Below are 16106 nucleotides of genomic sequence, written 5' to 3'. Positions count from 1 at the left end.
TGGTGGCTAAGGCATGAATATGGAGATGTGAGGAAAGAGGAAGAACGAAAAGGTGTGAAGAAATTAGTGACAAAGGGAAGAGGAAGAGATGGCACCAGATGCCCTAGTGTATGGTGACCGGAAGCCATATAAGTTGTTAAACACAGTCAGCCCCTGCCATTAGATGGTAAACTCCTTTTCTTGAGAATCCCATTCAAAACACTGATAAGCATTGGAAATAAAAGCAGAAAGGCTGATCCATCTGTCTGGAGGCAAGAAAGACTACATTTTTTTCCATGACTCATTATTTCGGGAACTTTTTTTCTTCCTATCATTGAGACACTGACCCACTTGTGAGTGGGGCTGAGGGTGATTTCTGAAAGGAATCCTTTACTTGATGCTTCTGTTCGGATCAACAGTTGCCTGCCAGGTGTAATCTTAAAGGTGCAGGAATTCATGGATGCCCACTGGCAGCTAGACTGCATCAGTTGTTCCATTTTTCATTTAAAAAAATTTAAATCATCCCCTGATTTTTCTTTCCCAATCAAAACAAGTAGCCAAACTGCCCAGAGAGAGACTAGATGAAGCAGAGAGCAGATGCAGTGGTGGTTTTATTTTGCTCTATGAAGCTAGCTGCAGGCTGCTAAACATGAAATATGTATGCAAAAGGATGGAGCTTGATGGTTTAGAGCCTCTGCTCTCTGGAAGCACAGTTTAAAACTTTATCTTGGGTCACAAATGCGATGAGTTATCAGGGAGTCAGCTAAGTCCTTATCTGTCAACTTTATGAAACAGCCACACCATTTGATATAACTGTAGCCTCTGCTGAAGACCCAAGTTATGAATAATAGGGCTGCAAGACAGGATTATCATGTACGGGCTGAGTTTTGTGGGAGACTCAGTACAGACGTCTGTACTGTACGTCAGTACAGGGAGGTTCTGCAAGTCGGGAGTGAGGTGCATTGGCAGAGTCCCTGCAGAGGTGACTTACCTTTCCTCAGCTGAAGGCTGTTTGTGAAGATGGGAGAAGTGGGAGCAGGAGCATAAATACATCTGGTTGGGTAATACTGTTTTAATTGAGTAATATGTACAGCATTTCTAGGGAATAAACATCCAGTGTATTAGCAGTCAGAGTAGGAGGGAAGTTCCTTTTGTTTGATGATCTAATATAAATATGAAGCCATTTTCCTCTAGGGCAAAAGTACACTGTAGACTGACTCTCAGATTTGTCTCTAGATGGTTTGCAAGCACTAGACATCCTCAGTGTGTTGTATTTAATTTTTAATTAACACATAAACTTAAACTATTTAGCCATACACCCAGTAAAATAAACTTGGAGCGTATACTTGGAAAAATATTGTTTTCCATACAAATAATTAAGAAGAATAGCACCTGTCCCAGTGGAAAAAATCATATTTAATAAACTCTGCTGGCCAAAAATGTTTGTCAAGCTGTGTTTGAAAGTCACTTCGCAGGGAAACAGGGATATGACTAAAGACTCACTGCTCTTGACTTAATTATAGATTGAACAGAAACCGCCATGGAGCTGTCAGGCCAGTGATTTGGCACAGCATTTCACTTTATATTTTATGGGCAGATCTCCAGCTGGGGTAAACCAATGTAGCTCTACTGGAATTGTTGCTAGGCCGATTTACACCATCTGAAGCTCTGGTCTTATATTTGTCGTCTTCTCCATCTGTGTTGGGTCAAGCAAAATGCATCTTGGCTCCAATTTTTGGGCTGTGCTCTCACATGATACAGATGTGCTTTGATGTGCATACTTTGCCCTAACTGTTCCCAACGTCAACAAGAAATCCTTACTCTTAATTTGGGGTACGTCCCATCTCTCCAGCAGAGAGGATGCAGCACTAGGAAATCATAACATCTGATGTTACCAATCTGTAGAGTTAACTGATATAACTTCAATAAACAAACTACGGCAGATAGGTGAGTTAGTGTGGGGCGTTTCTTAATTGTGTGATCAGAGTAGGACTGGGAAGATAACTATTGAATTGGTGTGCGTCTGCTGTAAGTAGCTGTGAAGTGTGCCTGTAGATTTTAGAACCAATAAAAATAATTGGTTACACTGATAAATACAGTGAAACCTGTCTTAAGTGACCACTGAATGGATCAGCCAACTTGGGTTGCCTTGTGAATTTTGTAAAGACCTTAAATAGTTGTGCTGGAACATGAAATGAGATGATTTTAGAATGGTTGCCTAGAACACCATCAGGGATCCCCCATGGTTCTAGGTTCTATATAGGCAAGTAACAGACAGTCCCTGCCCTAGTATGTTTGCAGTCTAGGTGTCAAAGGTGACATGATGTTTGGGTGGGGCAGCTGTCAGTAATCATGGTCATTACACCTCTGGCCACAACAGCAAAGCCAGATGCATTTTTCTGATAAGGCATGTGTCTGCACCTTGAGTAATAGAGAATGCCCTTCCTAGGAGAAGTTTTTTCAGGGTATATTTTGCAGCCACTGGGAGGCATTTCCTGCCCTTAGTTATCAGGATCTGCACCTTTCTCTGAATTGCTTACCTTTGTACATGTATCTTCTGTATTGTAAATATCTTCTTCCTGTTTGTCTCCACCAGCTATGAAAAATTGACTTGAGGGGAAAAAAACTGATTGGATCTGAAATCCTTGGCAGGTCAAGATTAGTTAATTCTCCTCGTTGAGAGATCAACATTTATGGTTTTTTAACTGAGTATTTCATTGGTTGCTTTCCTGTTAGGTTTTGTCCTTTTGGATACACTCTGTCATTGTTAGAGATAATTTTTGCATTTCATTTTTCTAATCATGAAGTTGTAAGGAATAACCTATATGGGATATACCTGCCATTTGTAGGCTCTGTCTTGTGAACACCGAGTCTTAACCCATATCACGCTTTTAAATTTCTCTAGCACATTCTAATCCTAGTTAAGTGATTTGTATGTATATCATGCCAGAGCTACCCCAGTAGTGAAAGCTTTTGGCTAACAGAACATTTTTTGTCACACTTAGTTTAATGTATTAGATATATTGCTGAAGGGGATTTTATTTAACATGGTTCTGTCTAATTGGCTGCTCTTCATTTTGTCCTTTAATGTGCACCTACTTTGACCTAATTAAACCTAGGCATTCCATAGTCTATGCAAATTCTACCCGTTTTGTTCTGTTACTTTTAAAAGGCAACTTGAAGAAATACTTTAAGATTTTTTTTCTTTTTAATTTAAACTGTTTTAATTAAAATGCATTTTATGGAGCTCTTGGTCACGAGTTATTTACTTACATCCTTCAGTACTTAATCTTAGAACAGAATTGGAAATGTCGATAGAAAGTGTAAATCCTGAGCTCCTGCTGAAAACATTGTATCAGGTTTCGGCTCAAAAGAGCACCATTACCTTTAGCTGTCACGGATCTGTACACTTGATCGATAAACTTCAAATATTATTAGAGGTGGAGGCTTCAGAGATTTGCTCTGTTATTTGGAGAGAAACGGAGATAAATCTTTCTTAAAAATTGACTTGATTTTGCACTCTCAGTCTTCCTAGTGAAATGCATTTCTCTTAGGTGTCCGGGCAACTGCATGTGGGACAGATTTATAGGCCATGTGCTGCTTGTAGTGAAAGATTTAAATGGTAAATCCTTCACATATGACTTCACAAATCATGTAAAGTTAAAAGATTTTTACCGTTTCTGTTGCTGCTGTGCTTAAATTGTAAGGTACGGGTAGTAAATCATTTTAATAGAGGTGTCGTGCTTGACTCAATAAAAAAGAGACAATGGTTTAGCTTCCATTCCAAATGTTAATGTATTAATCAACAGGAGAATAATTGTTTTTTACTGCATTATAAATCTTGGTTGCCATTAGAATTGCAGCAAGGGTTGATGTAGCTGCATTCTTAAATTAAAATTGTTTACACTGCTATACATTCATTTTACATGGCCATAGCTCATTCTGGGTTCATTTCAGAGTTGTTCCCCCGCCAAATAAGTCATTCCTCTCTAGGGGACTGGCATCCTAAGGGAGAGATGCTTATAAAAGAAAATTAATTGCATGGCGAGGTGTTAAATAAAATAAAGCGGTTGGATGCAATTTACAATTATTGCTTACTATCTGTGTTTGAAGAGGGTTTTATGGTTTGCATTGAGAGTTCTGCTATTCGATGCATCATGGAATTTATTGAGCAAAAATATATTTAATCACATAATCCTAGATTTCTTTTGAAATTAGGACTTGATCACTTATTTGCCATGCAAATAAAATTTTGGGGGATTAACATTCATATAAATAAATGCCTTGTTGATATTTCCATATAACTGATATTTGATGTCACCATACTGGCACTTCCTGGCCTCCAGTTGTTGGATCATCCCCTTTATCTGGGGCAGGGGAGGGAGAATTGAAGTTGGGGACTGAGGTGTTGCAGACCCTCACAAAAGATGCCGATGATTCCATGTTTCCCTTTCCTTCCCGATCTTGTTCCACATGCATTAGTGCTGACTCTGCTGCTGCATAGTGGAAAAATATCTTGAGTTGATCAGTCAGGCCTTTCTGCACCCTTGTGTGAACTGATCCAGCTGGATCAGTGGTTCTCAACCTGTGGCCCAATCTGCACACAACTGCCCACATCACACACACACAGCTGCATATGCGGCCTACAAGGGTAAATAGGTTGAGACCACTGGTCTGGATAGTTCAGTGCTTTACCCCTCTCCTTTTAAAAGTAAAAGGGTGACTTTTCCAACCCTGGGCACAACTGCAGCCAAACCTTCAAATCGCCCTCTAATAAGTCCCAAATTCCTATTCCTCTTCTGCTCTCGACAGATTCTCGAGCAGGTGATGAAGGGTCCATAAGGGCTGTGGACCATGCGGTGATCGGCGGGGTCGTGGCCGTGGTGGTGTTCGCAATGCTTTGCCTGCTCATCATTTTAGGGCGATACTTTGCAAGACATAAAGGTAAGCTGAGGCTTGAAACACAGCATTGGGGAGGGCTTGGCGTGGTGGCAGCTGTAACAGTCGGTGATACAAGGCACTGTGTTTTGTTACACAGCAGGAGAGAGAACAGAAAAAGTAGCAGAGGGACTTGTATAGTGGAAGAGGATCCAGGAATACAGGATAGGAGGAAGCTAAAAGCAAGATGGGGGAGCCCAATAAACGCAGAGAAGAAGGGGGAAAGTGCATCAGGATTGGGAGAGAAGGATAGATGAAAGATATGTCATCTTTAATAGAAGGGCATGACATGCTTAAGAATTTACTAATTTATTTTTGTGCACACTTGTACTGGGAGGAACTATATCATTCCAGACTCTTATATGGCCTGAAGTAACATAAAAATCATTGTTATTTATTCAGTCCACTCATAACAGCATTAGGGCCTTCTGGTCAATGTGGGAGGCTGATTATGTTCACTTGTTCTATGTGCTCCTGGGACCTCCCATGTGCTTTGCTGAGCACTTCCAGTGTCACTGTTGAAGTGCCCACCCTGGGGGGATGGGGGGTTGGAGGCTTTGATTGCAATGACAAAATGGGTCTTTTTAAAAGGGGTGGGGGGGAAGCATGATTATTGGTAGTTCTCAATCTACCCAGTCATGGAAAGAGACTCACCTTGGGTCATTATATAATGTCCTACTATTTAACCAGTGATGTTTGTTTTTTACTTGATGTCCTTTTTATAATGCCCTCGACTGTGATTTTCAAAGCTGCCTTGCAGAATTTAGATGCTCAATTCCCATTGAACTTAATGCGCATCTAAATCCACAAGGCAGCATTGAAAAATATCAAGCTTAATGTTTGAGGTCATTGTGCTGTCTTGCTGATTCATGCTATCACAGCTGTTTACACTTGACTGACACCTGCGGAACCCCTAGATTCAGACTTCTCTCCCTTCCTTCCAGTGGTGGTTCTTTTTCTCCCCTTCTCCTGGCTTCTTCACAGTAAAGCAAGTGGCAGTGTTACAGCAATTTATGCAGAGACCATCAATGAGTCACAGAACCTCACTGCTTTATTTTCAGGTACATACTTCACTCATGAAGCCAAAGGAGCAGATGATGCAGCGGATGCAGACACAGCTATAATCAATGCAGAAGGAGGACAGAACAACTCTGAAGAAAAGAAAGAGTACTTCATCTAGATCAGCCTTGGTTTCAATGAGGTGTCCAACCGTGGACAGTTACTGGCCCAATTTAGATGACAGAGACAGTGATATTGGAAGTTGCAACCAGCTTGTGTCTTTTTGTTTTTGTTTTTTGTTTTAAACGAATGGATGGAGAGATGTCAGACTGGGGTCCGGGATTGGTTGTGTAAAAAATGTTATTTGTAAAGTATACTCTGCTGTTCGACACCTCAGTTTGGGTTTTATTTTTTGGCCAAGTCCAGCTTGGATTTAGTTTTGTTAAGTCATTTGCAGAAAATTCTGTGCCTTGTTTTATTTTTGTTTTACTTTATTTGGGGTGGGAGGAGCGGGTTGTGTGTGTATGTTTTTTTTTTCTCCTTACCTTTCTGTTCTCTTTTGGAATTGCCTGCTGGAACCCCTTGGAATAGATTTGATTGTTTTTAGTGTGTTTGTTTCTTTTAACACCACTATTTTTCTGTTCAAAAATCAATCTCATCGGAGGAGAACCAGCACGCTTTAGATTTCGTAGTTTGCAATTCAGTGTATCCATAATACATTCTTCTCTGTTGTCTGAAAGGCTTGGATGAAGAAGCTATGAAAACTGTTTGCGGCTGCCCGTGTTTCAAATGCTTTCTAGTGGTGGAGAGTAGAGAATAGGCTGTGACTCAGAAAATGCACTCCGTGGGCCACGGAGAGACATTACTGCACAGGGTTATCTGCAAGTGAGGTGTGTCACTGTGAGATTGAATTTGTCTTGAATTCTGTGTTTGTAGACTGCTTAGTAGAGGTACCCCCATGCTGTCTGGACAAGTTTGGGGCATGAAGGAATCCTCCTTGTTGTTGCCCTAAGCAGAACTGACAGATGAAGGCTGTTCATTTTATGCAAGTGGACAAATTTGAGTTGCCACAGGAGGGAAAGGGTGGGGGGGGAAGGTAGTTCTGCTCTGATTATTTCTGTTTCAAACAATTCCATCAAGCTTTCCCAATCGGCCTTACTTCTGCCTAATTTGCTGGAAAAAGAAAAGTCCTCATGGTGCACAAAGTTTTCTAAATGAGCAGATTTTATATTATTTTTCCTTCTTCTCTTTGTGCAAGTTAGGGAAGGCAGTGGGATCTGTCCTGCATGTACTGTATATTACAGATATTTGTCATGCTGAGAGATCCATCCAGAGACTGTGTGAAACTTTAATTCCTTAAGATTTGGTTTGACAAAGCAAGAGGGACAGAAGAAGGGTCGCTATTGTTTTCATGCTGGTGTGCCCTGTTTCTCAGTTCTGCGAAGGTCAGAGCAGGTGGAAATAGCAGCATGTAGGCTTTTTCAGTCACTTAATCAAAACTCAAATGTTGTATTTTTTTATCTCTTTACCTTTCATACACTAGGCCTTGGCCTCATTCCTCAGCCTTAAGAACCATCTGCCAACAAATTACTGATCCTTGCATGAATGCAGTCATGGTGCACAGTTGCTAAAAATAAGTTACCTTGAAAATGTTTTAGATCTGAAGCCTCGGGAGAAACTGGATACGTGAAGTTGCCTTTTTTCTTTTGTTTTCTGATAAAGGAAATGTGGGGATTTGCATTAAAAATTGCAAGGAAAACAGCTTATAAAATATTTGGTGAAGAAAAAACAATGTGAATTAGAATTATGATGGACCTACAGATAACAGTCCACAATGAGAAGATAGCATTAAAAAATATATATCTATACTGAACTGTTCAATGAATAATCTTGGAGTTTGAAAGATGAATTTTTATTATTATTACATTATGTAGAAAACTTACACTGATTTATTTAAGGGGAAAAATTTGCATCTGTTACAACTTCTTGAGCTTTTAGGAAGCATTTTTTAAGTTGTGGGTTTTGTTTAACTTTTTGGTAGAACCACTGCAACTCAAGCCTTTTGGGAATGGGTTGGCATGTAAAAGGGAAAAAAACAAATCCATTCTTGAGCAGTATTTTGTCTTTTCCCCTCTCTCAGAATCTACAAAAGGAAAGTAATTTTGTCAAGTGCAGCTCCCTTCTGAGCCTTCAACACCAGCTGGGCCCATAGCCAAACCACAGCCAAGGGCAAGAAGCATTTAGCATTTTATTGGAAGGTTTTGGGGGGAGGCTTTTTTACACACTGATCGCAGAATTGGCATTGTTTTTTTTTTTTGACCAGCCCATCTTTCTGTTTTGGAAGTGTACAGTAGTGCGGTGTTACCAATGTAACTTTGACTTACAATGTTGACATGTCTCAGGTTCATGTGTTTTGATTGGTGTTTTCTGTCTCAGGTAGATTGCAAAATTTTCGGCCCCACACATTGGAAGAGAACTAAACAAAACCCCAGGAAATTATGGATTTTAGTTGTATATTGGTTTATGTATTTTTTTCTTCAGTATACAGTGAGCTGTTGAAATGTAGTGTTGAGTATTACTTTGTACAGGTTTAGATCATAAGGGTTTTTTTTAAGAGTGTAGAAAGAACAAACTTACTTTTTCTTTGATGAAGGATGTGTAACTGATGGCAAATAAGCTTGTTCTTTACTCACCTGTCTTTTTTATTTTTTCACTCTTAGGCCAGTTCTGTTTTAAGATGTCCATGGACAATGTTACAGTGTAAGAAAACACATATCCATATGTTCCCATTCTCATTTTGTATTGGTTCATGTATATCATTTTTACAAACAGAGAAGTACTATAAAATATCTGTCTTCTTAATAAAAAAAATTAATGTTACAAAATTATTCTTTAATCTCACTTTGCACTCTTTACCTCCACAGCCATGGTGGCCAGTTGCAGTGAAGTCTATTCTTGGCTCACCTATAGTGAAATTCCAATTAAAAAAATTATTGTGGGTTTCCCCCAAGATCTGTGGTAGCCTAGAAATAAATTTCCGTTCTTTAATCTTCCCTCCCCATCTTTTGACCTGTTTCTTTCTCCTTATTCTGACTCACAAGTGGTTGTTAGGCAGCCATCATAATCCAAACCAACACTGTTCTTTGGCCAAGGCAGCAGTGCTAGTTAGAGCCACAGCACCTTGGAATATTTAGGGCATTTAGACAACATGCCGATTCAGGCAGAACATGCTGCTGTTTTGTGGATTTGTATTTTTAAGTCCCTTCTGTGATCACTGACCTACTTATCTTGTATTATTTTGGATACCTCGTGTAAAGATGCCTTCAATTTTCATAATTAAATATCCTTTTTTTATTAACTTGTCACTAACAATGGCCTGACATATTTTTCCCTGTTTGACTACGATTATGTTCTTTCAAAGGCATGTACTATGTCTGAGTTAGTCCCTTTTTATTTCTGACCCCATCTTGTGCAAAGTTGAAAAATATAGTGGTGGTTAGATGTCACTCCTTTATTTCCAGTGTGTTTGTAGGAGACAGTATTACTTCTAACCCTGTATTAGGGTCTGTCACACAAAGCCGGCTTGAGTATTCTGAAGAACAAGGAAAACCTCTCTCATTTTTGGATGTACCAAACCATGATGGTTGCTCCTGAAACAAGAGAATCTTTTTTAAAGCTTCTTCAGCTCCGAATTATTTCTGAACATGTGCTGTCAACATCGCTTTTTTTTAAAAAAGCTCTTTTGAAGGCTCCAGCCATTCTTTCCCCATATTTGGCAGAAGGATAAAATGAAGCCAGCTCTTTGGGGAAGGGAAGTTTAGTCTTCACTATTGCTTTGGCTGATAAGTTTTCCCAGTATGTTGGTTAGGGCCCTAAGGTGACACACAGGTTCTAATTGGTGCCGTCTTTCAGTGCCTTCTGCAAGTTTGGAAAGAGAAATCTTGTTCTGGAGAAGAGATCATTTCCTTGGAGAGAGGTTTTTCTGATGCTTTCTTTCAGAATGCTATATCCACAACAGTGTTACTCAATTCCACAATTTAAAAATGAATGTCTGTCTTTTTTATTTTTAAATGGCCTGCCAGAGAGAAGTGATTCAGCCTGTGCATGGCAGTAGCAGTCACATTTCCCCCCGTCCAGACCTCAGGCACTAAAACTCCAGAACCATAGGAGTCAAATTCCCTAAAAACAAATTATGCACACAGACCTGAACATACTTCGGGTGGGTAAAAGCACCAAAGTGATGCAAGTGACAAGTCCTATTGAATTTCAATGGGATTTGTGCTCCTAAATCGTCTAGGTGATTTGAAAAATCCCACCCTTAATGTATTTAATAATAAAGGACAAAGAAGCACAAACCTGTTGTGGACTGAGAATCCGTAGCTACTTTCTTAAATTGCCCCAAAGTATGTTAACTAAGTCTGGGTTTGTTTGTTTTTTTAAGACGTGTTTCAGTCTCTTTAATTTTTAAAAGCATTCAAACTGTTAGCCATTTGTAGAATACTGTCTAATGAACGCTGTCACCTAGCAGAATGTCATGTTCGTGTTTTGCAATTTATGGACTCAAGAACTGGATGAAAAATGATTGACAGAATAATTTATTACCAATAACATTCTGCCTCCTTTAAATCCATCCCTTTTGCAACGCCAACTTAGATATCCCTCTTATTCACTTTCTCCTCTAAATTGTTGTAGAATGTGGCTGTGCACTGTAAAATGACTGCTGTGTTCCGCTTAGGAGGTGGCTGGATTTTACTGGTGAGTTCAGTGATCTATGTAGAAGGGTAGGAACCTTTGGGATAGAAAATATCATAAATGCAATTGGTTGTATTGTGAAGAAATCCTCCTAGATATGAATGAAATTAAATGTTAATCCCATTTTAGTCAAAGAATCTTGGATTCCAGAGGCTAAAAAATCTGACGCCATAGTTCTTGAAGATGTTGCTGTCATACTCTTTGTTTGTTTTTCAGATTACACAAGCTAAGCAGAGGAGTAGGCTATGGTCAGTGCTTGAATGGGTGACCTCCAAATCAGACCCCAAGTACTGGAGGAGGTGCAGTCAGCAATTGAGTTAGGTGGCTTACTTTACTAAAAGTTACTTATCTCTGAGTTCATGCTGAATGCAATGCCCCAGCGTGGTGTGAGGCATACTTATCTGTAGGGTGTTGTCTTTCGGCTGATGCGTAAACCTGTATCAGCTAAACCATGTAAAGTTCTCATGGTACTTTTTGCAGAAGTAGAGTTAACTAGTGGTATACTAAATATTAATTATCTGTTTGTGGTAGTGCCCTTTAGATACTAGACGCTTTCCAAAATTATAGCACTGTCTTTGCATTGAGGAGTTTACAATCTACACAGCAAAAGAACACACACACAAGTTGAAGGGAAGGGAACGATGTAGCAGTAAAGTGGTCAGGGTAGTAAGTGCTGAGATTAGATAATATAACACAGTGGTTTCTTTAGTTAAAATGTATAATTTATCTCCAGATATCCCACAACAAAGCCATAATTGGAAGGTTAGTTTCGTGTTTAAGTCCTTATAGGAGAGGTCAGTCTTCAAAAGAGATTTAGTACAGATAAGGTAGTGGCCTTGGAGATCAGTTCAGGAAGGACATTTTGCGTACAGGAGACAGTAGAGAGGGCAGCACAAGGATTCTTGTGTGGAGTGGACATAGAAGACATTGAGGCAGGACAAAGGGGCACTGAAACAAAAAGCAGCAGATCAACATGGGAAGAGTTATGTAGGGCCTTAAAGGCAAAGACCAGAAGTTTGGGAGGAAGGGTAGCCTGAAGCAGGGCTTTTAGGAGAGGGATGTGGTCATCTTGGTCAAAGAAGGTCTTGGTAACAGAGTGTTATGGGGACTACATGGTGTCAGAGATGTTAGAGAGAAGGATATAATGATCAGTGGGAGACTGAGGCCTTGAGCGACTGTTTCACTTGTGCAGAAAGAGGGAGACAGGAAGAGGTTGGATTTGGATACAGCCAGTGTGTGAGAGTCAAAAGAGAGGGAGATGGGCAGATAACTCCCATATTACAAGTGTGAGTGGTGGGGGGCTAGGGGGAGGATGCCCATAGAGACAATGAATATAAGGAGAGGGGGGAGTTGGGGAGAATCAGGGGTTCAGTTTTGTTAAACTTGAATTTACAGCATGCTCTCCAGGAGATGTTGGAGGCAAGCTGATGTAGGGAAGTGGCAGAATGGAGACAAATCAGGAATGGACATGTTCAGGCATCTTGCATAAAGCTGATAATTGAAGCCCTGCAAGTGGGTGAGATCACCCAGAGAGAGAGTTTAAAGTAGGAAGAAGAAATGCAAGACTTCAAAAAAAGAAAAAACACACACCTCAAGGGCTTTACTGTCTTGTCATTTTGCTACAAACTCAGAAATGAGCCCACTTTTTGGGAAATTTCACTAAGCAAAGTTGGGCTTGTTTTCAAAATGAAGGTTGTTCTATTTTGGGGGCAAAGATGGTTTTCCTGTCAAAAATCTGAACATCAGTTTTTGTTTGCAAATTTGGGGTGTAATAAAATCCATGTCATTGAAAGTGCATAACCATAAAACTTGGTGGATGTAAAGTAACACAAAATGTGCACATTTTTATGTGAATTTCCAAAAAACTAGAAGTTTTGCATTGTGCATTATGCAATACCCATTGTGCAATACCCCATATCCTGGTCAAATTCCAACACTGCCCAACTAAATTCTCCCTTCAGTTTCACCTGGTTATATTATGTTTATATTCTTTCCTTCCTAATGACTCCTGTATTCCATCTCAGCAACTGTATTTCATTAGTGGGTGAGTGATCTTAATATGCTGTGTGTAACTTGTAAAGTACTTTTGAATTCCTCAGGATGAGAATTTTTTATTACTAGACGGGATTCTGGATTTCCTCATTCGCAAATGCAGGCCCGCCATTGTCATGCACTGAATCCCCATCCTGTACTGCACAGTTCTTCCCCAGCTTCACCTCAAAACCGGATCCAGAGTATTGAGGATTATACAAGGGGATGATGAGAAATTATCACCATCCCTGTTGACACGAGCACTTATTTTGTTGTCATTGGCCTTGGGAAGCAGTTTAGTAGCAGAATTTAAAACTCTTCCATGTGCTCTTTATAGACAAACATGAGTGTCGCCTGAGCAACATACGTCCTTCTCTCTATGGTGCCTAACTATGCCCGATTACCATAGTATCTGAGCGCCTTACAGTCTGTAACATATTGATCCTCCCAACACCCACATGAGAAGGGAAGGGCTATTTTCCCACACTGGACAGAAGGGGAACAGAGGCACAGAGACTTCCTCAGGGGGACTTGAACCCCAGTCTCAGTTCATAGGACAGTGACCTAATCACTGGACCATCCTTCCTCTGTAAAATGCAATTCCAATAGCACATGAACCCTCACAACTTTATGCCCTCCATGTGCTAGAAGTCCAATGGACTATACATAGTGCTGCGTCGGCACTCAGGAGCACTGAACATACAGTTAGAGAGGGGTGTCAGCTTTTATTTCAACTCATTTAGAGTCCTCTTAATGCTGCCAAACAGTCACTGGACAAGTGGGGAAGTTGAAGTACTCTTTAAGACTAGCAAGACCAAGTTAAAAGGAGTGGGGAGTAAAATCCATAGATTACAGCCAGTAATGAATGAAACAAGTGAAACATGAAAGCACTGGGATTGTTTGGCAGTAAATACCTGCACAGAGATGATGACATGGCTGCACCAGCTTTGAAATATTTATATAATTATTTAATTATATAATTATTTCAATCATGACCAGGAATTACTTGGATATCCTGCAGAGTTTTACAACCAGTTAGCCATGAAAAGAAAATGTGTCCAGTTTCACAAATCTAATCCTTAAAGCCATAAAGAATCGGTGCTGAGGAAAACAAGAGCTAGACTGGGGAAAATCAAAGCATGTTATATCCTTTCTGCAGCATTCCTCTTAACATGCACGACATCTCATTCGCTCATATTCCCAACATGATAGTCTTAAATCTTCCTTAAGTGATATCTTCTCAAGTTAATTAATCTCCAGGCTTAAACTTGCTGTGAGCAGCGGGAAGTCCATCCTGAAGTCAGCAATGTTACGATTGCATCTTCTAATACTGTTTATCCTGCATTAGTGTTTACTTAAGGAGAAAATTGATCTGTAATTGATATTTCAATCTTCCAGAGCTGATGTTGGGAGACTCTAGCACGAATCTTTAATAGCAGACAAATATTTAAATCCTGTAATGGTAGGTGAATATGGAAACATGTGGCTTCCCTCTCCTCATACCCACCCCAAATTCGACTCTGGTTTCTGTTTTCTTCAGGTTTGATTATTTCATTATTTTGAAATTTGCAACATGCTCAGAGAGGCAGAATCCTAATATCTAAAACCTGTTTGACTAGAGACACCAGACTTGATTAAAAAGTACTGCCATGAAAGGGACATTTCAGCACTAATCAGGCTCCGTTTAGCTAGTGGCGAAATCAATGTTAATTTCTGCCCAGATATTTCCCTTAGGCCATCTCTTCTGGAATCAGGTTGAGGCAGCTGCAGTATTTAAATTAGAGGCATGAATCTTTTCTGGCTTGGACAAAGAAGTAGGGGTGGAAGTAGGTGGAATAGGTACTACAGAGATGAGCACGGCAGAACTGCCCCTAAATAAATACATTGAAATATACTTGAGGTGGTTTCTCTGTGCTGCCCTTCCAAAGCCTGTTGCTGCAGATCTAGGAAAAGTCTGGCATTCACAGCTGCTCTTGATTGTGTGCTTTTGAGTGTACAGTCCTTCGCAAAAACAAAAACTTAACTAGAGAGCTATTGAAGCCACAAGGAAAACTTGGAGAAAAGTAGGAAGCAAGGAAAGTAAGGAAATTTGCTTAAAAACACTGTCCCTATGTTTTAGACACTTACACTGTAAATTGATAACACTTTGTATTTTACAACCACATATCAGACGCATGCCCCTGTTGTTACTGTTCCCTTCAAGCCACAATCCCCTTTGTGACATCAAATTAAATTGCAGCATGTCTGGTCTTATCGCCTTGTAGTCCTTAGAGCTCAGATAATAGTGTGCGTGGCCTAAGTACTCAAGTAGGACACAGCAAAGTTCATAGATCTTGATTTCATGCAAATATCCCAGTGAGAGAGAGATGTAGAAAATCTGACAAATTATCAGAATAGCCTCCAAGCAGAACATCTTTTTAAGCTCTGCATGAGGCATCTGAGGAGCTACAATGCAAACAGTGCGATTTCCAAACCACAAGAGCTGAATTTATATTGCTGTCCTTCAGGTTTGTGCCATGTTGCTACCTGGCAGAGATTCACAATACATTCCAAGCCCAACTATTCAGAAGTACCTAATGCACGCACAGCTGCCAAACTTGAGCCAGCAAAACCTTTTCTGCTCTCATCACTCCACGGTGCATCTTCTGATAGTTTCCCACAGGGCAAAGTAATTCCATTAAAATGTTTTAAAGATTACAAAAATTAAGTAAGTAGAGAGGTATTGATATCTCATGGACTTAACATATTATTGCACAATAAATGATTTGGATTTCTTTTGTCTTGAATGTAGTATCAGTCAAGGAGCATCACCTAGAGAAGGCATAATGGGGAGCTCTCAGGTCATTTTCTGCCACATATGTGTAACACACGGGTCTTGGACTGCTACTCCCCATTTATTTTAATTCTGGACATCTCCGGAGCAAACAATGCAAAGGTGCATTGCTCCAAAAGGTGAAGGGGCTTCATGTGTAACTCCCTAAACTACCTGATGCCTAGAATCTCTTTGTTTCCTTGGAGTTCCATAGGTCGGGTGTTTTGAGCTGTGTTCTGAGCTGGCTGATTCAAATAGCTACAGAAGAAAAAAAGACTACCCACTATTTTTGCTGTATACCTGGAGTCTAGAGAGCTGCTCAATGCTTTGGTGTAACTATGGCTGCTCTGTATGTCATATTTGTATGTGCAGCATGTAGGTACTACAGTGGGTAGGTACTTTATAAATACCCAGCCTGATCCTTTGCACTTCTGTTTCCGCTGTGCAATGTTTAAGTGTCTGTGTATGTTGTGGTGGGGAGAGTCTTGCTTTGTGATAATCTTTTGATGTGCTGCTTTTTTCCAAAAACTTTGCATACCATCTCACCTGAGTCTGAACTCTTCCCTGAAAGCTCTGCACTGTGATTAATGCTACA

At 40.1% G+C, this 16106-nt stretch overlaps 1 protein-coding gene across 5 annotated transcripts in view; it reads left to right on the top strand.

Annotated features, from left to right (window-relative positions):
- The window catches only part of CADM1 (cell adhesion molecule 1), a 291800-nt gene extending 279547 nt beyond the window's left edge, over window positions 1–12253 (top strand). For all 5 annotated transcript variants that reach the window (XM_038380879.2, XM_038380886.2, XM_038380878.2 and 2 more), the window contains 2 exons: window positions 4792–4923; window positions 5979–12253. In XM_038380879.2, coding sequence (XP_038236807.1) covers window positions 4792–4923; window positions 5979–6097 — 251 coding nt within the window. In that variant the 3' untranslated portion in view covers window positions 6098–12253. The remainder of the gene's footprint in view (window positions 1–4791; window positions 4924–5978) is intronic.
- The last annotated feature ends 3853 nt before the right edge of the window (window positions 12254–16106 follow it).

The sequence above is a fragment of the Dermochelys coriacea genome, chromosome 22 (genome assembly GCF_009764565.3).
Source record: "Dermochelys coriacea isolate rDerCor1 chromosome 22, rDerCor1.pri.v4, whole genome shotgun sequence".
Classification (NCBI taxonomy): Eukaryota; Metazoa; Chordata; order Testudines; family Dermochelyidae; genus Dermochelys; species Dermochelys coriacea.
The sequence above is the reverse complement of the archived record's forward strand: the minus strand, read 5'-3'. Positions and strand labels throughout refer to the sequence as shown.